The 25,382-nt window shown below is 44.0% G+C and overlaps 1 protein-coding gene across 1 annotated transcript in view; it reads left to right on the top strand.

The window, feature by feature from the left end:
* ASTN2 (astrotactin 2) overlaps positions 1-25,382 on the top strand; it is a 984,610-nt gene that overhangs the window by 423,174 nt on the left and 536,054 nt on the right. Inside the window, exon 7 of the mRNA XM_065946624.1 lies at positions 8,196-8,363. Coding sequence (XP_065802696.1) covers positions 8,196-8,363 — 168 coding nt within the window. The remainder of the gene's footprint in view (positions 1-8,195; positions 8,364-25,382) is intronic.

Below are 25,382 nucleotides of genomic sequence, written 5' to 3'. Positions count from 1 at the left end.
TTCAGGGATCTTGTGGGGATGAAGGTGAGATGGGCTGCTCATTTCTGCTCGCTCATAGTTTATCTTCTCTCCTATGTCTGGAAAGACAGTCCGCCCAGGTCCAAGTCAGATGGGGTCATCATGGAGTTACATGATGTAACACAGAGAAGGGAACCTGTGATTGTATGGCACCCAAAGAAAGAAGGGACAGAAGGGAGAGCTGAATCCTTCGGGCTAAAACTGCTCCCTGAGCTTCGTTCGTTAAGACCATCTTTCAGACCATCTTTCAGACCGTGAACTGAAGACCATCTTTCAGTTCCCTCTTTGGCTTCCCATTCTCCATCATGACCAGAGCCTTCTTTTCAAGTCTTCTCTCCATGGTTTTCAGAGGTCTGTGTCATGATGGGAGGTGTAATGAAAGGGATTTGCACTGCTGTCTGAGCACTGAAGAATTGTTGCTTTTGAACGGTGGTCTTCGAGAAGGCTCTTGAGAGTCCCTTGGACTGCAAGGAGATCCAACCAGTCCATCCTAAAGATCAGGCCTGGGTGTTCATTGGAAGGACTGATGTTGAAGCTGAAACTCCAATACTTTGGCCACCTGATGCGAAGAGCTGTCTCATTGGAAAAGACCCTGATGCTGGGGAATATCGAGGGCAGGAGGAGAAGGGGACAACAGAGGATGAGATGGTTGGATGGCATCACTGACCCAATGGGCATGGGTATGGGTGGACTCTGGGAGTTGGTGATGGACAGGGAGACCTGGCATGCTGTGGTTCATGGGGTCGCAAAGAGTCAGACATGACTGAGCAACTGAACTGAATTGGCTCCCCAGGCAGTTCTGTCTGGTGACACCTCCTTTCAGGGTATTTTTAGTTCTCATCTGTAGCTTTCTATGTCTTTGGGGGCTGATGTGCCTCTGTCTTTCCCAATTCTGTCACGGAGTGTCCCATGCTCCCAGGCTCACCCCTGATCTATGCTGCGCAATTACGGAGCAGGCTTATAATCAATGTAATTGAAGATCAGAGTTAATGAGGACCTCCGTGCCCGTGCGGTCCCCTGAGCAATGCTGAGCTTCAGATGCGAGATAAGGAAACGATTGGGCTGCACTGAAAATCCATTTGGCTAATTAGATGATGTATATTCCTACAGCCAGGGGGAGAAAAATATGTATATATTTAAAAATAAGGAAACATGACATTTTGAAGTTGAGATTTTGGAAGAGATTCATTTCAGAGTCATTGCTCTCTGAGGAAATTGATGTGAGCACAAAGAAGAATCTCAGAGCATCCAAACGGATATTTTTGATGCTAAGTCAAGAAACTAAAGTAGGGGTCCATTGGAAAGCTAAAGGTGTATGAAACACCTGGAGAAGGTGTTTTTATTCCTTTCCTATGAATTTATTCTCGAAGTACTGTTAGAATTTACCCAGGGAGAATTGCTTGCTACTCTCTTACAACTCTTTCTCTCTCTCCCTTCCCCCACCCTCATTCTACACATACACACCCCAACACCAACACACACACACCTTCAGAACTTCCACTACCCTGTAAGCACTCTGCTGACTATAGTTATATAAGGCATGGTCTTCAAGAAATTAACACTCTAGATGGGAAGGTAAGAAAAGGAGAACTGAAAAATATAGTTTGTCGTAAGATTTGCCCCCTTGAACTTCCTCCCTTCCTTCCTGGACGATAAGTTGTCATGGGCAGACACCATATTTTGCTCATCCAGAGCATAAGGATAGGAAATAACACATAGTAGGTGCTTTATTTGTTAAATGGACAAATGTGTGAGTGAGTGAACCTTTGACAGGGCATATACAGTCATTAGTTGAGTCAGCTACTTTGTAATTATTAAAGAGATTAAGAGGCATGGAGCCAGGTCTGAACACAAGGCTTCAGCGCAAATTCCACCTCAACTTTTGTCTAGTTTGTTGATCTTTATTGCATTCTTCAAAGTGTAGCTTAAAGACGACTCTTTAATGATTCCCCTCCAATTCCCCTTTTACCTTTCCCTTATATGTACTTAATGCTCATCACTTTCAGGCAGTTCTTACAGCACTCTTTTGGTGGTTAGTCACTAAATCATGTCTCATTCTTTGTAACCCCATGGACTACAGCACGCCAGGCTTTCCTGTCCTTCACTATCTTCCAGAGTTTGCTTCAAATCATGTCCATTAAGTCAGTGATGCCATCCAACCATCTTGTCCTCTGTTGCCCCCTTCTCCTCTTACCCTCAATCTGTCCCAGCATCAGGGTCCTTTCCAATGGATCAGCTCTTTGCATCAGGTGGCCAAAGTATTAGAGATTCAGCTTCAGCACCAGTTCTTCCAATGAATATTCAGGATTGATTTCCTTCAGAGTTGACTGGTTAGATCGCCTTCCAGTCCAAGAGACTCTCAAGAGTCTTATCCAGCACCACAGTTCAAAAGCATCAGTTCTTCATCACTCAGCCTTCTTTATGTTCCACTTCTCACATCTATACACGACTACTGAAAAAAAACATAGTTTTGACTAGATGGAACTTTGTCAGCAAAGTGATGTCTCTGCTTTTTAATACACTGTCTAGGTTTGTCACAGCTTTGCTTCCAAGGAGTAGGCGTATTTTAATTTCAGTCACCATCCGCGGTGATTTTGGAGCCTGAGAAAATAAAATCTACCTCTGTTTCCATTGTTTCCCCATCTACTTGCCATGAAGTGATAGGACCAGATCCTATGATGTTAATTTTTTGAATGCTGAATTTTAAGCCAACTTTTTCACTCTCCTGTTTCACCTTCATCAACAGGCTCTTTAGTTCCTCTTCACTTTCTGCCATAAGGCTGGTATCATCTGCATATCTGAAGTTGTTGATATTTCTCTTGGCAACCTTGATTCTAGTTTATGATTCATCCAGCCTGACATTTCTCATGATGTACTCTGCATATAAGTTAAATAAGCAGGGTGACAATATACAGCCTTGATGTACTCCTTTTCCAACTGTGAACCAGGCCATTGTTCCATGTCCAGTTTTAACCATTGCTTCTTGACCTGCATAGAGATTTTTCAGAAGGCAGGTCACGTGGTCTGTTATTCTCGTCTCTTAAAGAATTTTCCAGTTTGTTGTGATTCACACAGTCAAAGGCTTTAGTGTAGAAGATGAAACAGATATAGATGTTTTTGTGGAAAATGAAAGTAAAAGTCACTCAGTCATGTCCGACTCTTTGCAACCCCATGGACTATACAGTCCTTGGAATTATCCAGGCCAGAAAACTGGAGTGGGTAGCCTTTCCCTTCTCCAACGGGCCTTTCTGACCCAGCAGTCAAACTGGGGTCTCGTTGTGGAGAATGTGTTATATCTACCCGTGCATACATTGGGCTTCCCTGGTGGCTCAGATGGTAAACAATCCACCTGCAATGAAGGAGACCCGGATTTAACCCCTGGTTTGGGAAGATCCCCTGGAGAAAGGAATGGCTACCCACTCCAGTATTCTTGCTTGGAGAATCCCATGGATAGCAGAGCCTGCCGGGCTACAGTCCATGCGGTCACAAAGAGTCAGACACGGCTGAGCCACTGAGCCCCCACTGCATACGTTTGACCTCCCTTGTTATTCCACAGTTTTCTTGCTGGAGTCAGCCTGTCTTTGAATCCTTATTTCTGTTTCTTACGCGGAGCAGTTTAATGAATGTTGGGTGAAAGAACATGGTTTAAGCCTTGACTAGACTTCTCCGTCACTTTCTTTCACTCTCTGTTGTGGCAGCTCTCTGGTGCATATCCTTGCCCTTTGGTACTGAGTCCCTCTAGACTCTCTACTTTCATATCCACATCGCAAGTTCAGTTCTCTGGGTGAACAAGAGCTCAGAAGCCACGATGGCAGGTTTCAAGTTTTGGTTTGGAATGAGGTAGACTCTGAAGGGCTAGTCTTGTATTCTTACCCCTGTGTGTGCGTGTACACATGCATGCTGATTCGCTTCATTCGAGTCCAACTCTGTGACCCCATGGTCTGTAGCCCACCAGGCTCCTCTGTCCATGGGATTCTCCAGGCAAGAATACTGGGGTGGGTTGCTATATCCTCCTCCAGGGGATCTTCCCAACCCGGGGATCGAACCTGAGTCTCTTATGTCTCCTGTATCAGAAGGTGGGTTCTTTACCACTAGGGCCATCTGAGAAGTCCCACAGGATGAAAAGAAATAAAAGTTAAGTTTTGGGATCAAGGTAGAAGCATATCTGCTTCCTAATTTCATCATAAAGTGAGCCAGACTTTCCTCTACTCAAGGATGGGACTTTAATTTCATTATTTCATTTAACAGATACTCACCAAACTTCTAGTATGTGCCATATCTTTTACTGAGGGCTGGATTGATAAGGACTAATGAATGAATCATGATTTCTTTCCTGCAGGAAATCACAGTGTATCAGAGAAAGCAGAAGCCCTTCAACACTATAGGGACACATTGAAGGGGGATGCAGACTACCCAAAGAGGAGTAGAAGGACCAAGGAAGGCAACTCTGCCTGATACCCAACCACAGCCTCGATTCTCAAGATAATCTGGAGTAATGGGCATGTCCTAGCTTTGGATCCTGAAAAGCTTGGGTTAAGTTCCTACTTTGGCCACTTACTAGTTGTGAAAATTTGACTAAATCTATCTCTCTCTGAACCTGATGTTGTCTGTCTGTAAAAGGGGGCCATCCCCATCCTCCCAGGCTCTAGTAAGGATTAAGTGAATGCTCATCCCAGGATCTGGACCCAATAGTATGTTCAAAGGAGAGTAACTCCCTTCTATCATTAAAACCAACATATTATCTTTTTTAAAGACATTGAGGACAACTTGCTTTTGGGTGAGTCACTTCCGAAGAGAATCATGTTTCTCATATTTGAAAAGATCTGTTAATCAGTATTGCCTTCAGAGCTTCCAAGATCAGAAGAAATTTAAATAGTAGTCAAAATAGCTCCGACAAGTTGAGATTTCACCATGTGCCAGGGACTTCACATACTGTAGTGGATGTTGTGACACTGCTTCCAAATCTCTTATTAGAACACGGGCACTCATTCCTCCAGCTGCCTGGAATGCTGACGGTTGAACACTCTTGAGTCTTTCTTGGAGAAATGCCCTCCATTGAAAAGGACTACTTCACCAGAACTTTGATCCCTTCCCCAGAGATGCCTCTCCCCCTATGATGGTTAGTGTTGGAGATCCAAAGACCGAACACCTTTGTCTTGATTTGGATTACAAGTCTAAAGGACCATCTCAGCTCCAGTGCTCCCCATGGGATCAGCTATAACTGCATGCAGTCCACCTTCTCCCTCTGCCCCATCCCACTTCGCTCGTGTCCCTACAAGAGATCATCCCCCAAAACCTCCGGCATCGCAGTGTCTGACTTTGAGTCTGATTGCTGGTGAACCTGACCCAAGACAAATGCGTTGTCTCGTTTAATCTTTATGGTTTTTTTTTTTGTAACCCTGTGAAAGGGAGATCAGTATCTACCTCTTTCTTAGGCTTTGACTGAGAACATGTCTTCTTGTCCAGGCTTACTGAACCAGTAGGTAGCAGACTGGAGATCTCAATGCCTGTCTTGCCCGCTCTTTTCTCTTCATCTTTGTGCTGTGTTACATCCCTAAAGTAGTGGGATTAGCCAAACTCAGCCCTGGGACATAATTCAATATCCATCCCTCAGTCTTTAGTGAGAATAAATACAAGAATTATCCATTTAAACAGCATGACTGTGCTTTTCAAAAGAAAAATCTGTAGTTGATACTGACGTTCGGTGCCTTGCACATGGACCCATGTGACATGTTTCTGCTCGGGCTTAGTTCCAGAGGGGAAAATATGGCTTTGTAGATAGATTTGCATATCATCCCTTGCCAGAAAATTTGAAATATGGAATCCAACAGACTACTTCTTCTTCTTCTTCTTCTTTTTTTTTTTTCTTTAGCTGCCAAGGATTTGAAGGCTAACTTCAAATGTGGTCATTCCCTTATCTCTGGGCCTGATGCTATCTAATCCTTATGCTTTTCACAAAGAGTCCTCTTTCATCCTCACCAAAACCATATTGTCCACTGTGCTTTTATTTAGAAACTCATTCTATATGATGATATAAATCATACTGTGTGTGAATTAGAGAGCATAACATTGCCTGCCATGCTTATATCCTTTCCAGAGAATCTTAGCTCCTCAGGGCAGCCAGGTAGTATCTGAAGTGGTCCTTCCTCTCTGCTCACTTCCCATTGGCCCACAGCTGGGTACCAGAGCCAAAATGAACCTGACCATTGGTTAGCTGGCAGGGTCTGATGTGACCTGACAGATTGCTGCCAAACCTGCAGGATGTCTATTAACTGAGTCCTTCTTTGGAAAATTTAAATTGCATTCATGAAAGATTTTTTTTTTTCCACTCGACAGTGATGTAGAGAGAAGGCAATGCAGGGAGAGAAGCTGAGTCATGCTAATTTTGAAACAATTTAAAATCTCCTCCTGCTGAGGTCTCTAGATCTGCCATAAATCTAGAACCACTCTCCAAGTCCAGCTTTGTGAAGCCTGGTCCTATTTGAACTATTTTTATCCCTCTTTCCCCCTGTGAAATTCCACTTTCGCTGTATCGCTGCATATATGCTCTCACTATTTATGACTAATGTGCCATCGTCTTCAATGGGCTTCTGTTACGTGACCCCAAAGAAAATATGTTTGTCGTTCATGTGTGTGGGGGGCTTCCCAGGAAGTGCTCGTGATGAGGAGCCTGCCTGCCAGTGCAGATGGAAGAGACTTGCCTTCAGTCCCTGAGTCTGTAAGATCCCCTAGAGAGGGAAACGGCAACCCACTCCAGAGTTCTTGTCTGGAGAATCCCACGGACAGAGGAGCCTGGAGGGCTACAGTCCATAGGGTTCCAAAGAGTGTAACACGACTGGGTGACTTAGCATGCCCACATCCATACGCGTGTGTGTATATGTGTGCTAATCCACATATGGCTGTATGTGTATATGTGTCTGTGTGTTTGCATGTTGAAGAGGAGCAATTTTGGAGCCTAGATTGCCAAGTTAGAGTCTTTTGTTTGGCCTGCATAAGCTTTAAAGAACAAACTTCAGCCATCATTTTCAAACTGGGTGATCACAGCAAAAGTCTACATTTTCTGCCTCTTCTGATGAAAACCTCCACCACTTACCTTTAGATCCGTCTGACCCAAGCTGGCTGGTCTGTCTGACCTGAGCTGGCGGGAGCTGAGCTGCAGCTGCTCCGTGTGAATAGAGCCCCCAGCACCCAGCTCACCCCAAGCTCCATCTTTCCTTATTGTTTCCCAACATTGAGGCATTTTCCATTGCATGGGTGCTTATTTTTATTTTGGAGGTGCTACAGATCTTTTGAATCCATCCCTCTCTCTCTCACCCTCTTTTTCTATCCCTCATACAATAAAATAAAACAACCTAAGCCATGGGGCCACAATGCCATTTCCCTTACACTCAGCCAGTATTTTCCATGGATGTCATCTGCCTCTCCCCTGTGGGCTATTAGTGACCCCTGTTTCAAGGGGGATGCATGGGTGACAGAAACAAAAACTTCTTGCATTTTAAATTTTAATACAATAAGTCCTCTGTATACAAATCTTCAAGTTGCAAACTTTCAAAGATGCGAACCTGCATTCGCTTGTCCAGTCATATGAGTTGGTTCACGTGAATGTCATCATCTGTTGAAGATGGGTACCTAGGCTACCTCTGTTGGACTTATGAACAAACTGGACTTAGGAACGTGGTCTGGAAACAGAACTTGTTTGTATGCAGGGAACTCAATGCCCTTAATCCTTCTTTCCTAGGACCAATCAGGCACCGGCTAAGCACTCTATCCACATTAATTTATTTCATTTTCACAACACCGGGGTGGGTTCTATTAGTATTCCCATTTACAGACGATGTGGCCAAGACCCAGAGGGACTTCCCCAAAGTCCAGGGCTGGTAACGGTGGATCCGGGCTTTGAACTCAGGTCTGTCTCAGCCTTGAGGGCCTGACTCTCAAGCACTTGGCAGAACTGTCTCTTATGTTTGACTTGTCTGTCTCCTTCGGTTGCTCACACCATAACTTGCACGCTGTAAATGCTCCGTGAAGGTGTGTAGATCAGTGACAACGGAGGACCTGCCGTGAGGGGAGTGGCCTGTATGCACCTGTCTCCATTCCTGCCCTGCACATCGGCAGCAAGACACCTGTGTCCGAAAATCACGCAGAAAGTAGCTGTCTTTCTCTCTGTCCCCCCACAGGAAGCAGCTTCGTGGTGAGTGAAGGGAGCTACCTGGACATCTCCGACTGGTTAAACCCGGCCAAGCTGTCCCTGTATTACCAGATCAATGCCACCTCCCCGTGGGTGAGGGACCTGTGCGGGCAGAGGACCACAGACGCCTGCGAGCAGCTCTGCGACCCAGAAACTGGTGAGCCGCGGGCAGGGCTGGGAGGGGACGGCGCGGGCTGCAGAGGGCCTGCACTCCTTCCGTCCCAAGAATCACGGCTTCTGAGTGATTGACCAGGGGCTTTATATAAAGTGTCCATCAATCCCATTGGTGGTTAAACTACGTGCCGTCATTGGCTGATGGGGAAGCAAATTCTTGTAAAACCACAGCATCTCAGAAAGGACCACAGAAAATGTCTAGTCCAATTTCAGCAAAGCAAAGAGTCTGAATGTCACCAGACAGCCCTGAGCTCAGATCCTATCTACCTCTTCCTCGCTGGGTGTTCTTTATCATTTTTTCATCTTTATTGAAATATAATTGGCACATAAAGTTGTATAAATTTTAGGTGTAAAATGTGATGATTTAATCCATATATATAGGGCAAAATGATTACCGTCATAAGGTTCCTTAACACCTCTATCACCTCACATTCTTACCTTCTTTGTGTGTATATGGTGATAATATTTAAGGTCTACTCACTTAGGAGTTTTCAAGATACAACAGTATTGTTCACTATTCTGTATACTAGATCCCCAGAACTTTTTTTTACCTTAAAAAGGGAAATGTTGGCTATCGAGTCCAGGCTAACTGTGCGTTCTTTAGCAAGACACTTCCTCTCTCTGAATACTAGAGCGTGAAAATAGTATCTAACCCACAAGTCTGTTGTTAAGATTAAATGAGATAATGTATGGAGAGCTTCTAGTAGATTCCTTTATTCATTCTTTTGACTGACATATATCGAGTAGTTGGACAGTTTTCTAGGCACTGGGGACATAGCAGTGAACAAAATAGGCAAAATCTCTGTCCTAATTACACTTATATTCTGCAGAAAGATTAAATCTGCATTGCCTGAGAAGGTAGCCACTAGCCACATGTGGCTATTTACATATAGGTTCACTAAAATTAACCATCATATTAGCTGTGTCTCATGTGCTCCACGGCTAATGTGACAGGTGGCTACCCTTGGAGAACGCGGAACAGTAACATCATTGCAGAACGTTCAGTTGGACTGGGCTGCAGGGGAAATGTGGATGCTGTCAGAGGATGAGAAATACTGGGGGAGAGCACAGAGCCTGGGGGTGCTCACCTGGGAGTAGGTGTGGAGCTGTTACGACAGACACGGTGGCCAGGGAAGGCTTCTCCAAGGTGGTAACCTTTGCCTGAAGAACAGGCACTTTAAGGCACCTTAAGATGGTGATGAGAAAAGCCATTGCTCCCATCTGGGGAAAGCATTCTAGGCTGAGGGGATAGCACGGGCAGCCCCTCTGCAGCAGCAGCTCAGGAACATGCCCTGGGTTCAGCACTCACGGAAGGACCAGTAGAGGTTGGCGGGCAGAGGGGAGAGGAGTTCGGAGGCAAACCCAAAAAGCAGAAGGCTTGTGGCGGGGAGAGGGGGGATGGTGAGAGGAGGTTGCAGGGCCTTGTGTAGGAGGATAAGGACTTCGGATGTTACTCTGAGTGAGATGAAATCCACTGAGGATTCTGAGCAAAGAAGCAGCTTGATCTCAACTGTAACAGGACCGCTCTGGTTGCTGTGTGGCAAATCAGCTTAGAGGGTATTCAGGGGTGCTGTCATTCTTTTTTTTTTTTTTTCATTGTACTTAAAAAAAAATTATTTGTTTGTTTATTTGGCTGCACCGGATCTTAGTTGCAGCACTTGGGATATCCAGTCTTCTCTCATCCCCATCTGTCAGGTGGTACCACATCTCTGTAGTACAGATAGATTTTGTGATCACAGTCTACGTTCTTTCCTCGGACTTCCTACACTTCTAAACTGTGTATATAAAACATATATGTATATTATGTATATATATACACACATATATAATGTTTTATTTGGGGACATTAATGTTCAGTTTTTGTGTTGTAAGGTTTTATGAGTTTTGACAAACCCTCCTTTTATAGCTATTTGTCATTTATTTATTTGGCCACATAAGATCTTAGTTGCAGCATGTGAGATCTAGTTCTCTGACCAGGAATCGAACCTGGGCTCCCTGTGTTGGGAGTGCGGAGTCCTAGCCACTGGACCACCAGGAAATTCCCAAGGCTACAGGTTATTGATGTCAGAAAAACAGAACACCTGGATTCAAACCCTGTTTTTATCACTTACCACATATCTTGGCAAATCATTTCAACCTCTATAAATTTAGTGTCCTCATCTGTAATATGGGGGTGATGATGCAGTACCTGCCTTGTGGGGCTATGATTGAGCTAATTTGTATAAAACAGCATCTCAAGTCAACTTTCACTCCTCCTCCCACCTTCCAAATGCAGATGGTGTAAAGTGATGTGCAAAGAGTTTCACCAGCACTTTTCACTGAGGATGGACCATTAATAGTGGAGGGAGGCAGCAGTGTAAAACCCCAACATGTAGAAATAAGGTGACCCTGTGAAGAGTATGGTGAAAAATCCACGTCTAAACCTCATGTTGGCATGTTGTACTCGTCAAAAGCTTTTTCCCCAAGGAGAAGGCTGGTCATAACCACAGGTACTCCTTGGCCTTCTAGCATATCTAAGGCTCCTGCAGACATGTGAAGATATTAGCCCAGATGTTCCTCTTGTGACAGTGGCCTTGATGTGTCTGCAGGGAGGATGCTTCCCAGGTAAAACATGAAAAAATAAGCATTGGGATCCAAAAGTCTTATTCAAAGAAAAGGTTCCTAGCTAGAGGTAGAAATTTGTGAGTCCACAGCATACAGATAGTATTAACTTGGAATATACTGCATTATTTACAGTCAGTGCTTAGTAAGTGGACATCTTATTCATAATTGCTGCCCAATAATAGTAATTTAATGTCCACAAACAGGGAAATAGGAGTTAGAGAGGAGATTTGCCAGATCACAGAGCAAGTTAGCAATGAAGCTTGTTCTCCTTCTTCCCAGTCCTGTGGCTCTTCCCTACAACTCATACTGGCATTTTTCTCTGCAGTTTCACTCCTCTCTCCCTTAACAAGATACTGACTATCTTGCCTGGAAATCTCACTGCACTGATGCTGCAGAGTGAGGGGTCTCAGTGGCCCAGGTCAGGAGTGCGCTTTCTCAACCCAAATTCTCAAGCACTTCTCCATGGGGCAGCAGTTTAGGAGTAAGGAAACGGATTCTCCAGGCTAGCCCCTTCATCTCTGCAGAGTAAGGCAAGGATTTGGCCATCTAGCCATCATTCCATCCTTATCTTTTAGTTGGGAGCCTGTTCAGATGTATTTTTGCAGCCTTTACATAGACCTACTGGGGAAGCTATTTAGAAAATGAAATGTACCTCTAGCGTACCATTGGATCAGACAGCTAGATCTTCTTTATTTTAATTAAAACATTTATACTTTAAGGCGTTGTCACCCTAAGCAGTCTCCCTGTACCCACAGCACACACGCGTACACACACACACGTACACACACACACTCACACATACTTGATTATCCTCATGCAACAACCAGGAAAACCCTATGGAATTATGTGCTTCTGGAGCTGGTAATGTAGATTCTGCCTCTTTCTTTTCTCTTTCCTTAAAAAGTAGACAAGATAGGACGTAGGAGGGAACAGAAAGGACCCACCTCTTTTCTTCTTCTCTGAAGTCTCAACTAGACAGAGTGGTGAGTGCCTGACGGTCTGACCTTCTGATCTTCTAGTTGATCTGCCTTCAGGTACAAGCCCATGATTTCTGAGGATCTTTTTCACTAGCTACAGGCTTAAAGACGTAATTCCAAAGAGTGGATCATTCAGGGAGCAAGTGTGTGTTAGTCAGTTTGAAAACAATCAGCTTTCCCACCAGTATTCCCAAGAATAATACCCCCACACACACTTTCACCCCTTAGAGCTGAGACTGTCACAGGAATCCCCTGGGTTGACCTTAACTTTATCACTGATGATACTGCTGCCCAGAGAAGAAGGCAAGAAAGGACCAAAGTCACGCAGCCAGAGGAGGCAGAGCCAGGATTCAAGCTCAGGACCCTGAGTTCCTACCCAATGCTGCTCCAGCCCGCAGCAGGTCTAGAGGAAATCTCACATTCTACATCTCTCAAAGGCTGCCAGCTCCTGCTCATGCTTCTGATCCAAGGACTACCCTAGCTACAGCAAAACTCTAAACACTCTTCCTCCCAAATGGTCCTCTTGGGTTCTAGACAAACACTGCGAGGCCAGGGCAGACATATTTGTTAATTCATTATTCTTGCCCAAACCACCCTCACATTTCTTTCTTCCTTTATTTCATTAAGACTGGAAGTTGGAAACAAGAAGAGAAGATATGCCCAGGATAGTAACTAGTGTACAGAAAGATAACCACAGCTCTAGAAAGAATTAGCTTCAACTCCGATGTCTCTGTTCTGGCCTGTAGTGACAGTCACAGGCTCACTGTCATCACTTCATCTCTGCTGCTATTTGTCACCTAGCACAGGCTCTAGGTACATTGATACCCATAGTTCCTCGAAGGCATCATGCCTTCGCGTGCCTGCATCCCCTTCAAAGGCTGTTTCCTCCCCCTTTAAATGTGTTTCTCCTCCTTTTACTGGAGACCAGGGATCCTTTTCACTTCCATTTCATGCAGCCCAAACACCCTTCCTCCCAGAGGCATTCATGAGTCAAGGGGTGGTACCCCTTGCAGTGACCACACTGAGGGTCCTCTTCTCTGCTCTCCTAGCCTCCGTAGTCCCTGTCATAGTCCTTGTCCCTGGGCAGAATCATTGTTCTTTCCTTATCTGATCTGTCACCAGAACTGTAAGCTTTTTTAGGGGCTGGGTAGGGGGATTCAAGGCCTTCCCTGGTAGCTCAGCTGGTAAAGAATCGCCCTGCAATGCTGGAGACCCCGGTTCGATTCCTGGGTCAGGCAGGTCCCCTGGAGAAGGGGTAGGCTACCCACTCCAGTATTCTTGGGCTTCCCTGCTGGCTCAGACAGTAAAGAATCTGCCTACAATGCAGGAGACCTGGGTTTGATCCCTGGGTTGGGAAGATCCCCTGGAGGAGGGCATGGCAACCCACTCCAGTATTATTGCCTGGAGAATCCCCATGGGCAGAGGAGCCTGGCGGGCTACAGTCCATGGGGTTGTAAAGTGACTAAGCATAGCACAGTACAGTGAATTCAAAGCATGCGTCTTGTTCTTCTGTGTATCTTTAAAACTCAGCATTATGCTGACAGATAATTTGTTCACAAAAAATAAAGAAAGGGGGAAGCAGGGGAGGAAGAGAGGGAGGAAGAAAATTTCTGACCCCATGCTCCTTCAAAAATTTTTATTCACCAATTTTCAGCTTCTTCCTCCATATCCACTTACATATAAACTCAAATTAAATATTTTACAGCACTAGAGAAACTGGGTCTCCGGGAACTGTCCAGTAGCCAGACCAGCTGCAGCGGTCCCCAACCTTTTTGGCACCAGGGACTGATTTCCTGGAAGACAATTTTCCATGGACTAGGAGAGGGATGGTTTGGGGATGACTCAAGCACATTACATTTATTATGTGCTTTATTTCAGTTATTATTAAATCAGCTCCGTCTGAGATCATCAGGTGTTAGATCTGCAGGTTGGAGACTCCTGAAGAGGATCTCACCCTCCCATTCAGTCATAGGCATCCCCAAGAACATTGCCTCTTTGCATTGTCCTCTCTGCTCATACTCATAATAGCCCCACCCCAATACCCCATGCAAAGTTTTACCTTCGGACTGAAGTTCCGAAGATTCCTTTCTCCACCTGAAAATTTCTTTTTGTCCTTTAATTATGTACTTTTCAAAATTCTATTTACTTAATTACCTCTGATTTTCTTTCAATAGAATGGATGACTTCTGCAGTATCACTGAAGTTCTCTTTTGGCCATTGAAAAAGGAAACCTTGTCCTGTACCTAAAATCTTGATTAAAACATGAGTTATTATTTGACATTTCTCTAGGATGTTAAAACCTAAACTTCTTAAAGCTTATTACTGTATCATTTATGCCCGAATTCTTCCCAACTTACTGTCCAGCAGAGCACCTTGCTCTCACAAATCACTCCAGATGTAAACGGATGGGACTGTCTACAGGTAAGGAGTGGAAATAGGAGTGTAAGTCCCCTGAATATATTTTCATGGGGCTTGACTCAAACCCACTATGTAAAAATTATTTCAATTTTTTAAATTCATTCAAGCAAGATTTTCTTAATTCCACAACTCATAAGTCTTGAGTGTCAAGGGCCATGGGAAATTATGGACAAATTGGACAATGTTCCTGCCTTCATGAATTTCACATTTTCACAGGGATAAAAATAATAGGCTCCTCTACAGCTATTATAAAAGACACAATGTAGAATAAATCAAGAACAACCATTTATAGAGTATCTCATGCCTGGGATAACTGGAGAAATGTATTCTAGATGGGGATTTCAGGAGATCCATCATGGAGAAGATGACCTTTTAGCTGAGCCTTGTAGAGTCGATAGGAAGTATGAGTTAAAGGTGCTTTGGCAGAGGAATCTTGATGATGGAGAGAAACGAGAAGTGAGTCTAGAATAATTCCCTAAAGCAGAGAGCAGCATAGTTACTGGCATCTGTAGAATGTGCTGTACGTGAGGTGGAAGAAGAAAACTAGGGGAGGTGGAGGAGATGAGGTCCGAAAGATGGGGTGGAGCGAACTCACGGAAGGTGGAGGATCCGAAGATTCTGAGAGCCACCGGGAAGTCTAGGAAGACTACATTGGCCACTGAAAAAGGGAACCTTGCCCTCGACCTATCCAGTTGCTTTGTGGAACATCTAATTGTTCAAGGGAACAGCTGGGTGCTCTCTTCTTCGGCTTCCACCAAGATCGAGAATGTGGGAGAAGTCATGGAAAAACAAAACCCCCAAGTGCTGTGCCTGTTCAGAGCTCAGATCTGTCAAAAGTGGCTTAGCTTCCCTTCAGTGAACTCCTCCTTCTGTGTGTGGGTGCTAAGGGCTGAACCAAGTCATGGAATCCAAGTACTGATCATCATGCATTAGTGCGTTAATGAATGTGTCAGTAAGAAGAATCCTTCCTCCCAAATGACCAGGAAGGAGGAGGGAAGCGGGGAGACAGCACTGGTGAAGAGCGTGTACCGGCCGTGAGGCATGGATGAGCCTGGTTGTTTTCCTGGCCCTGTGCCAGAGCCCAGCTCAGCAAAGCTTGATTTTTTTGACTTTTTTTCCAGAAATTTCAACAATTTAATACAGCCTGCAGGGCTGATTCTGGAGCTAGATCTAACATGTGCTGGAGCTGGCTTGTATGGAGTTAATCTGAGTTTATATGTGAGTGGATATGGAGGAAGAAACTGAAAATTGGTGAATACAATTTTTTAAAGGCATATAGGGAGAGAAATCTCCTCTGTTTCTGTCTCCCTACTGCCCTTCCTTTCATTATTTTCTATGAACTCATGAGAGTTGAACGTTGGCATCTCACCCTCACTCTTTTGTCCAATTCTGTCAGGCAAGTAGCTTGGAAATTGGCTATGATAAGGGTATTTATACCAAAAAAATTGGTAAATGTTAACAAATCATGGCTTATTCTCTTTGGAAAACCAATCATTAAACATTGACCATCCTAAGAGTGGATGGGATGAGAATAAACCGATCATGGACCAGGGCAAAGAGGGGGTCTCAGGGATGGCTCAGAGATGGCTTGAGAATGTTTCCAGAGGGTGGTAGGAGTCTCCCTTCCAGAATAATCTACCAATACTATTCAGTCTGAAGACAGAAAATTAATATTCAAGGACTGTGTGCTATAGTCATATCAAACGTGGCGCCGTACAGTTCAAACAATCAGGCTTTGACCTTAAGAATGGGGAGGGTGACATGGGTGAAGGGGATCAACTATACAGGGAGAGAGAAACAAGTTCGGTGGTGAGCACGCCGCAGTGTGTGTAGGAGCAGACATACCGCATTGTTCACATGAAAAAACGTGACCTTACCAACCAGTGCGGTGGCGGTGGCTCAGTCGCTCAGCCATGTCCGGCTCTCTGTGGACCCACGGACTGCAGCAAGCCGGCTTCCCTGTCCTCTGCTATCTCCCAGGGTTTGCGCGCGCTCATGTCCATTGAGCCGGTGATGCCATCAAACCATCTCATCCACTGTCGTCCCCCTCTCCTTCTGCCCTCAGTCTTTCCCAGCCTCAGGGTCTTTTCCGATGAGCTGGCTCCCCTTATCAGGCGGCCAAGCTAGTGAAGCTGCAGCGTCAGTGCTCACAGTGGGTATGGATAGCGCCAAGTTGTGTCCGACTCTTGCGATCCCATGAACTGTAGCCCACCAGGCTCCTCTATCCATGGGATTCTCCAGGCAGAAATACTGGAGTGGCTTGCCATTTCCTTCTCCAGGGGAACTTCCTGACCCAGAAATTGAACCCAGGTCTCCTACATTGCAGGCAGATGCTTTACCGACTGAGCAACACTGGAAACCCTTACAATGAATAGTCAGGGTTGATTTCCTTTAGAATTGACTGATTTGGTCTCCTTGCTGTCCAAAGGATTTTCAATCCAATGTTCAGTTCAGTTCAGTTCAGTCCAGTCCCTCAGTCGTGTCCGACTCTTTGCGACCCTATGAATTGCAGCACGCCAGGCCTCCCTGTCTATCACCAACATCCAGAGTTTACTCAAACTCATGCCCATCAAGTCGGTGATGCCATCCACCCATCTCATCCTCTGTCATCCCCTTCTCCTCCTGCCCCCAATCCCTCCCAGCATCAAGGTCTTTTCCAATGAGTCAACTCTTCGCATGAGGTGGCCAAAGTATTGGAGTTTCAGCTTCAGAATCAGTCCATCCAATGAACATCCAGGACTGATCTCCTTTAGGATGGACTGGTTGAATCTCCTTGCAGTCCAAGGGACTCTCAAGAGTCTTCTCCAACACCACAGTTCAAGCATCAATTTTTCAGTGCTCAGCTTTCTTCACAGTCCAACTCTCACATCCATACATGACCACTGGAAAAACCATAGCCTTGACCAGACGGACCTTTGTTGGCAAAGTAATGTCTCTGCTTTTTAATGTGCTATCTAGGTTGGTCATAACTTTCCTTCCAAGGAATAAGCATCTTTTAATTTCATGGCTGCAGTCACCATCTGCAGTGATTTTTGGAGCCCCAAAAAATAATCCAATGTTACCCCAATAAAAATAATTTAAGAAAAAGAATCTGCATCTGATGTCATATGCATACACGAACAAAGCTAGTGGAGGTGATGGAATTCCAGTTGATGTGTTTCAAATCCCAAAAGATGATGCTGTGAAAGTGCTACACTCAATATGCCGGCACATTTGGAAAACTCAGCAGTGGCCACAGGACTGGAAAAGGTCAGTTTTCATTCCAGTCCCAAAGAAAGGCAATGCCAAAAAAAGTTCAGACTACCGTATAATTGCACTCATTTCACACCCTAGTAAAGTAATGCTCAAAATTCTCCAAGCCAGGCTTCAACAGTACATGAACTGTGAACTTCCAGATGTTCAAGTTGGTTTTAGAAAAGGCAGAGGAACCAGAGATCAAATTGCCAACATCTGCTGGATCATCAAAAAAGCAAGAGAGTTTCAGAAAAACATCTGCTTTATTGATTATGCTAAAGCTTTTGACTGTGTGGACCACAGCAAACTCTGGAAAATTCCTCAAGAGATGGGAATACCAGACCACCTGACCTGCCTCTTGAGAAACCTGTATGCAGGTCAGGAAGCAACAATTAGAATTGAACATGGAACAACAGACAGTTTGCAAATAGGGAGAGGAGTACATCAAGGCTGTGTATTGTCAACCTGCTTATTTAACTTATATGCAGAGTACATCATGAGAAACGCTGGGCTGGATGAAGCACAAGCTGGAATCAAGATTGCCTTGAGAAATATCAGTAACCTCAGATATGCAGATGACACCACCCTTATGGCAGAAAGTGAAGAAGAACTAAAGAGCCTCTTGATGAAAGTAAAAGAGGAGAGTGAAAAAGTTGCCTTAAAACTCAACATTCAGAAAACTAAGATCATGGCATCTGATCCCATCACTTTATGGCAAATAGGTGGGGAAATAGTGGCAGACTTTATTTTTCTGGGCTCCAAAATCACTGCAGATGGTGACTCAAGCCATGAAATTAAAAGATGCTTACTCCTTGGAAGGAAAGTTATGACCAACCTAGACAGCATATTAAAAAGCAGAGACATTACTTGGTCAACAAAAGTCTGTCTAGTCAAAGCTATGGTTTTTCCAGTGGTCATGTATGGATGTGAGAGTTGGACTATAAAGAAAGCTGAGCGTCGAAGATTTGATGCTTTTGAACTGTGGTGTTGGAGAAGACTCTTGAGAGTCCCTTGGACTGCATGGAGATCCAGTCAGTCCTTTCTAAAGGAGATCATTCCGGGGTGTTCATTGGAAGGACTGATGTTGAAGCTGAAATTCCAGTAATTTTGGCCATCTGATACAAAGAACTAACTCATTTGAAAAGACCCTGATGCTGGAAAAGATTGAGGGCAGGAGGAGAAGGGGACGACATAGGATGAGATGGTTGGATGGTATCACCGACTCAATGGACATGAGTTTCAGTAAACTACGGGAGTTGGTGATGGACAGGATGGCCTGGCGTGCTGCAGTCCATGTGGTTGCGGAAAGTCGGACAGGACTGAGCGACTGAACTGAACTGAACTGATGTCATATGCAGTTTATTCAGCTGGGGCTTACTAGGTGGTGCTAGTGGTAAAGAATCTGCCTGCCAATGCAGGAGACACAAGAGATGGGACCTTCTAGTCCCTGGGCTAGAAAAAATCCCCTGAAGTAGGAAGTGGCAACCCATTGCAGTATTCTTGCCTGGAAAATTCCATGGACAGAGGAGCCCGGCAGGCTCCAGCTGCAAGGAGTCAGCCAGGACTGAAGACCGAGCACAAGAAAAAGAATATCATCATGGGTGAATCGTACTATGAAACAGTTTTATTAAATTTTTGCCCATGGGGGGGTGTGTGTGTGTGTGTGTGTGTGTGTGTGTGTGTGTGTGTGTGTGTGTGTGTGTGTGAGTCACTCAGTCGTGTCCAACTCTTTGCGATCCCATGGTGTCTAGCCTGCCAGGGTGTGTGTGTGTGTGTGTGTGTGTGTGTGTGTGAGTCACTCAGTCGTGTCCAACTCTTTGCGATCCCATGGTGTCTAGCCTGCCAGGGTGTGTGTGTGTGTGTGTGTGTGTGTGTGTGTGTGTGTGTGTGTGTGAGAGTCACTCAGTCGTGTCCAACTCTTTGCGATCCCATGGTGTCTAGCCTGCCAGGCTTGTCCATCCATGGGATTTTCCAGGCAAGAATACTGGAGTAGATTGCCATTTCCTTCCCCAGGGGATCTTCCCGACCCAGGGATTGAACCGGTTCTTCACTGTCAGAGCCACCAGGGGAACACATGGGTGGTATCATGCTGAATTCTGTATACAGGATCTTCAACACTACGGCCCCAAACCACATGAGGCAGGCAACTACAAAACCCTAACTCATTTAGTCACTAATTCATTCATCTATTCATTTATTCATGCAAGCATTTACTGAACCAAAGTAGAACTGGAATATCCTTTGGGGTCTGACTGAACTAGGTTCAAAGCCTTGCTTCTCCATTTACTGACTTTGGCAGGTCATTTAACATCTCTGAACCTCATTTTTACATATATAAAAAGTGAAGCAAATAATTCCTATTTTGCATAGCTGTTGTGAGAATAAGATGAAAAATCACATTTAAAATGCATTTGGCATGGTACCTAATTTATGGCAGACACAACACAGTGTCTGCTGCTATTTTTATAATCAGCTTTTCAGCCTATAGTGTCTTCATTTCATTAACTTAATAAATATTTCAGTTAATTTAATAACTGTTTTCTAAAACATCTTTTGTTCAGCAATGTACAATTGTGCTAGATTATGTGAAAAGAAAATAAGATATAGTCCCTGGCCTCTGGGATCTGACCACCTAATAGAGAAACTTAAAAAATCTTAACATTCCATCTATTGGCTTTTCATTTAGTCCTTGTGTGACTTTTAAATGTGTGCAATGAAAAAATCATAGATTCTCAATTCTAGTGGCAGCTTTGCCACAGATTTGTCATTTAACCTTGGGTATGTCACATACTGTGAATTTCATTTTCTTTCTTTTCAAAAAAAGAGATTAGTGGAAACATAATCTGAATGCAGGAAAGGTCCCTAGCGATCATCTAGTCTGATCTATTGAGGGTCATGAAGGCTAAGCAAGTTGCCTGGTGTCACTGAGTAAATTAGTGGCAAGATATGAATTATAGCCCTGAATGATTCCTAAGATACTTTCCAACTCAAAATTCATGTTTCTATGACCTTTCAAGTACTAATAACTTAGAACATAAGTATGATTGAAACAATTTGTAAATGGCATTTAAAGCAGATTGAATTTTCTTTTCAAATTGATGCAGATGTCAGTCATGTTCGCTGTCATATACCGTTTATGCCTTCAGCATCCACTTTTCACTTGCAATTGGATTTAAAATGAAAATGTATGTACTCATGTCCTATGCATATCTTAGTGTACTAAATGCTTACAGTGTTTATAGATTGTTTCTGTTATTTGCTGGTCCCTGTATTATTAATGTTTAAAGGGACGTAAGGACTTTATGAAGTTGTCAAGACCAAGAATTCAAAGAGAAGAATATGCCTGCAACAGAGAGGATTATAACATGAGAGGTGTCTAGGTAATATAGTAGGTATGTAGGGTTTACATTGGATAGTGCTTAGTGAGATGTGCAGTTAAATAAGTTGAGATCTGTCCAAAGAGAGCCAACTCTGGCAGACCAGAGAGAAGAAAATTTATAAGAAAACATAAGTTTTATAAAGAACTGACCTTTTCTCTTCTTGTTTATTGCTGTGTATCAGGGACAGAAACAGTTCCTGCATCAATACATCTTTTTTTGAATGAGTGAATAAATGAATGAGAGGAACATTTCAGTTGCTAAAAGGTCAAGGCTTGGTCAGTGGGTTGAGGGTAGGGCTCTGGTGTCAAACCCATGAATAGCTCTAAGGGTGCTGACAATGGCATTTGGTTAAGTATGGTTTTGCTAGAAAATTTTTGATCTTGAACAATTCTCTACTGAAAGATACATTCTCCGTTGAGCTGGGTATCACTACCCTTTCCTGAACGCAGAATGAGCTCTGTCCTTTATCTGGTTAGAATCGGTCCATGTCCAACTATGCTGTTACAACCCAGTGGACCTCACCTGGTAAATCAGTCCTTCATAAAGTGAATCACTGACCCTCAGAAACCACAGTGCTCTTTACCTCACCATTCCTTGGTCCTGAACTTTACTAGAACCTGAGTTAAACAAAACTCATCTAAAATGAATGTAAATTGATGAACCCAGTGCCTTATTATTCAGACATACTAGATACTGAAATCAAACTTTCCTGCACCGTTTCCAACAAAAGACATTGGAACAACAAACCAAGCTTCTTCTGCTTAAATTCCATGACATGAATGTTAATCATAAAAGCCCATTTATCACACCAGATTGATCCATGTGATGCATTCACTGTCTGTCTATAGCAGATGAAGGTATTAGACAGTGACTCAGTATTGCCTACAGTTAAGAGAGGTATTGTGGAATTGAGGTGAGATATCACGAGGTCCAGGCTTCCCCGGTGGCTCAGTGGTAATTGCGGTGGAGGAGACGGGGGTTTGATTCCTAGGTCGGGAAGATCCCCTGGAGGAGAACATGGCTACCCACTCTAGTATTCTTGCCTGGAGAGTCTCGTGGACAGAGGAACCTGGCAGGCTATAGTCCATAGGGTTGCAAAAACTCGGACACAACTGAAATGACTCCCCAGGCAGGCAGGCATCAAGAGGTACTTGAAATCAAGAACAGCATCTACTATTTATTATGCACTTACTGTTTATCAGGTTTCAAGCTGAGACTGATTTAGTAACTCTCTTGGTCTTGATGACTAAACTTCTAGGTCGCTGTTACTGCTTCCATTTCTCATCCTAGAAGCTGTGTGTCATAGTAATTGATTGACATTCCCAGGGTCGTGTATTTACTAAGTATCTCGGCGGGGATTTGGACCCAGATTGAGTGAGGAGCTCCTGTACTGTGAGTATGTGAGAGAGTTTGCTTAGTCTTAAGTAGGGATAGACATTCTGGCATTCTGTCTCTTCTAGGTATTTGCAGAGGATTCTCAGAGGCAAGCATGAATCCTTTGGACAAAGAATTTACAGGATAAGTTAACTTGGAAAAAAGGACCAGCTTGGGTTGGGGATGGGGGAAACATACAGAATGGAGAAGTGAAACTGGGACAGTATTTCTGAGTTTCAGGGAAACCGTTTATATCTTTCTTTGGGAGTCTTGCTTTATTTGGTGTAAACGTATTATAAAATGTTATGATGTGGAAGAGGTTTGAGGTCCTTGGAAAAGGACAAAATGTGTCAAAAGATGAGTTCATAAAATTTCAGAGAACCCTCGACAGCAAACCACAGGATTGCCTGCTCCAGTACTGGGAAGGACAGAAAGGTTAGACTGGGCTGAAAAAGAAACTGGGAAAACTTTTTTCTCATCGGGACATGCTGGGCCCACTGAAAGTCCAAGGGAGCCTTTACTTCTGAACTTGGAGGAAGGCAGTCGTGAGAACCTCATATTATAAAACTGCTGTGCTTGGTCACACGGCCGTGTCTGACTCTGTGTGACCCCACGGACTGTAGCCTGCCAGGCTCCTCTGTCCGTGGGATTCTCCAGGCAAGTATACTAGAGTGGGTTGCCATGCCCTCCTCCAGAGGATCTTCCCAACTCAGGTTTCGAACCCAGGTCTCCCGCATTGCACGCAGGTTCTTGACTGTCTGACTCACCAGGGAAGCCCCGTAAAGTTGCATAGAGTAAGACGACCTGAGCTGTATCTCTGATCGTTATCTCCAGGAGGGTGGTACCAATGAGAGGAGGATGCTCAGCTTCTATAACTGGGCATATATAAATGATATAATGATAAAATCCAGGTGTGTTCACTCTGCAGGCAGCAGTCTGCCCTCCACCCACCTCCACGTCTCACAGTCCCCCTTCTTCACTTTCTTCTCTCTTCCTCGTCCTCATTTCAGTGCAAATGTCCCTCCCTCAAGGATGTTTCTGTTAACTTTCTAGACTCAGTTATCCCTCCATGTTTGAAGCTCCATTTGTACACTCTATTTTTTTTCTTTATAGTAAATACAATGGTAGTAATAATAATAATGCACATTAAATAGCACAAAGTATGTGTCAGCTCTCTTCTAAGCAGGTCATGTGGATTATCTCATTTAATCCTCTCAGTAACTCTATGGGATAGTCATATTTTAACTAAATCAAGGCACAGACAGATGTATGTACCAAGATTTTATGCACTGTTCAGGAAAAATACTGCCGCTAATAACCATAAATTTCTAATGATTACCACACAAGTCTTTATCTTCAGAAATATTAAAATGTGGAAAGTTGTATGTCTTAGAATGAGTGCAATGCTCTATGACTATCACCATTTTACACACGAGGAAGCTAAGTCATGTGTAAGTTAATGGATTTTCCCAAACTCACATGTCTAGGAAATGGTAGAGTTTAGACTGGGATTTCAGAAGTCTCGTTTCAGAGTTTACCCTCTTAACCACTAGCCTGTGCTACAATGCATACCCACTCTGTTTGTGTTCAGTTCCCAGTTATCTGAGTCTGTATGCTATAGAAAGTCAAGGGTTGTGCCTGTATTATTTCCTACTTTATCCCATTGTCTAGCGCACTGATGTTTAATAATGACTAATGGAATGAGTGAATGAAAGAAGAAACACTGGATGTGAGAATCCCATGGGCTTTTAGCTCTGCAACTTTTACTCGAGTTGTGATTTTTCTCATGCCATTTATTCTCTGGGCCTCAGTTTCTCTATTTAATAAAGGAGAAGCTTACATTAGGTTTTCTCTAAGTGATCTCCAGCTCTGAAATTCTGTGTACTGAAAATCTGCACTGAAAGTCAATGCTAAGTCCAACTCTGGCTCCAGAGGGTGTGGAAACAGGATCCCTCATGCTTCCTGATGTCTTGAAGGAATACACACATGAAAACAGACCATCACACTTTTCAGCTCACACATAAACAGCATGTGACGGTCACAAACTTGAGCTCTGGGTTTGGAAGGACTGGGGATTCAAATTCCAGCCCCTTCACTTTGAACCCACACAACTTTGGACATTTCCCTGACCCTTTCCTAACCTCTGTTTTTCTCAGTGGTAAATGGTGATAATAATATCAGCTTAGCAATCCTCAGAGGATGATTAGTGGACTGAATTAGATAAAGCATGTTAAGCACTTAGCGCGGTGTCTGGTACACAGCACTTAACAAATGCTAGCTATTGTTATAGCCGTGCTCAAAACATGAATTGAATAAAATGAGTATTGGAGGACAGTTTTTTAAAAAGGCAATTACTATGAGCCTGAGCAGTCAGGGGTGCCTTTTTGGAGGGGGAGAGACCAGATTTGGACCTGAAACTAAAGAATGACTGTGATAAACCTACACTGTCCAATATATATAGTAGCCAATAGCCATATGTGCCTAAAGTAAAATATGAATTAATCCACAGTTCCCACATTTCAGCTACCCAGTAGCCACGTGTGATTAGTGACTGTGCATCTAAGAGCATTTCTACTACTGTCACAAGTTCAGTTAGACAGCTGTGACAGAGAGTGAAGAGTAAAATTATGTTTCATATATATTTCATTTCACTTCACTTTAGGAGCGACAGTCCTGTGCTGAGGACAGTGCTATGAACTGAGATTTAACTGGGCAAAACCAGACATGTTGCCTGGCCCGATAGAGCTTGGTCTATCGGCGTGAAAGTGAAAGAAATGAAAGTGTTAGTCACTCAGTTGTGTCCAACTCTTTGCAACCCCATGGACTGTAGCCCACCAGGCTCCTCTGTCAGTGGATCTCTCCAGGCAGGAATACTGGAGTGGATAGCTGTTCACTTCTCCAGGGGATCTTCCAGACCCAGAAATCGAACCTGGACCTCCTGCATTGCAGGTGGATTCTTTGTTGTCTGAACACCAGGGAAGCTGCTGGTCTAATGTGGGGTCAGCAAACTACAGC

The sequence above is a fragment of the Muntiacus reevesi genome, chromosome 10, assembly GCF_963930625.1.
Source record: "Muntiacus reevesi chromosome 10, mMunRee1.1, whole genome shotgun sequence".
Taxonomy (NCBI): domain Eukaryota; kingdom Metazoa; phylum Chordata; class Mammalia; order Artiodactyla; family Cervidae; genus Muntiacus; species Muntiacus reevesi.
Note: the sequence above shows the minus strand (reverse complement) of the source record. Positions and strands in the feature narration are given on the sequence as shown.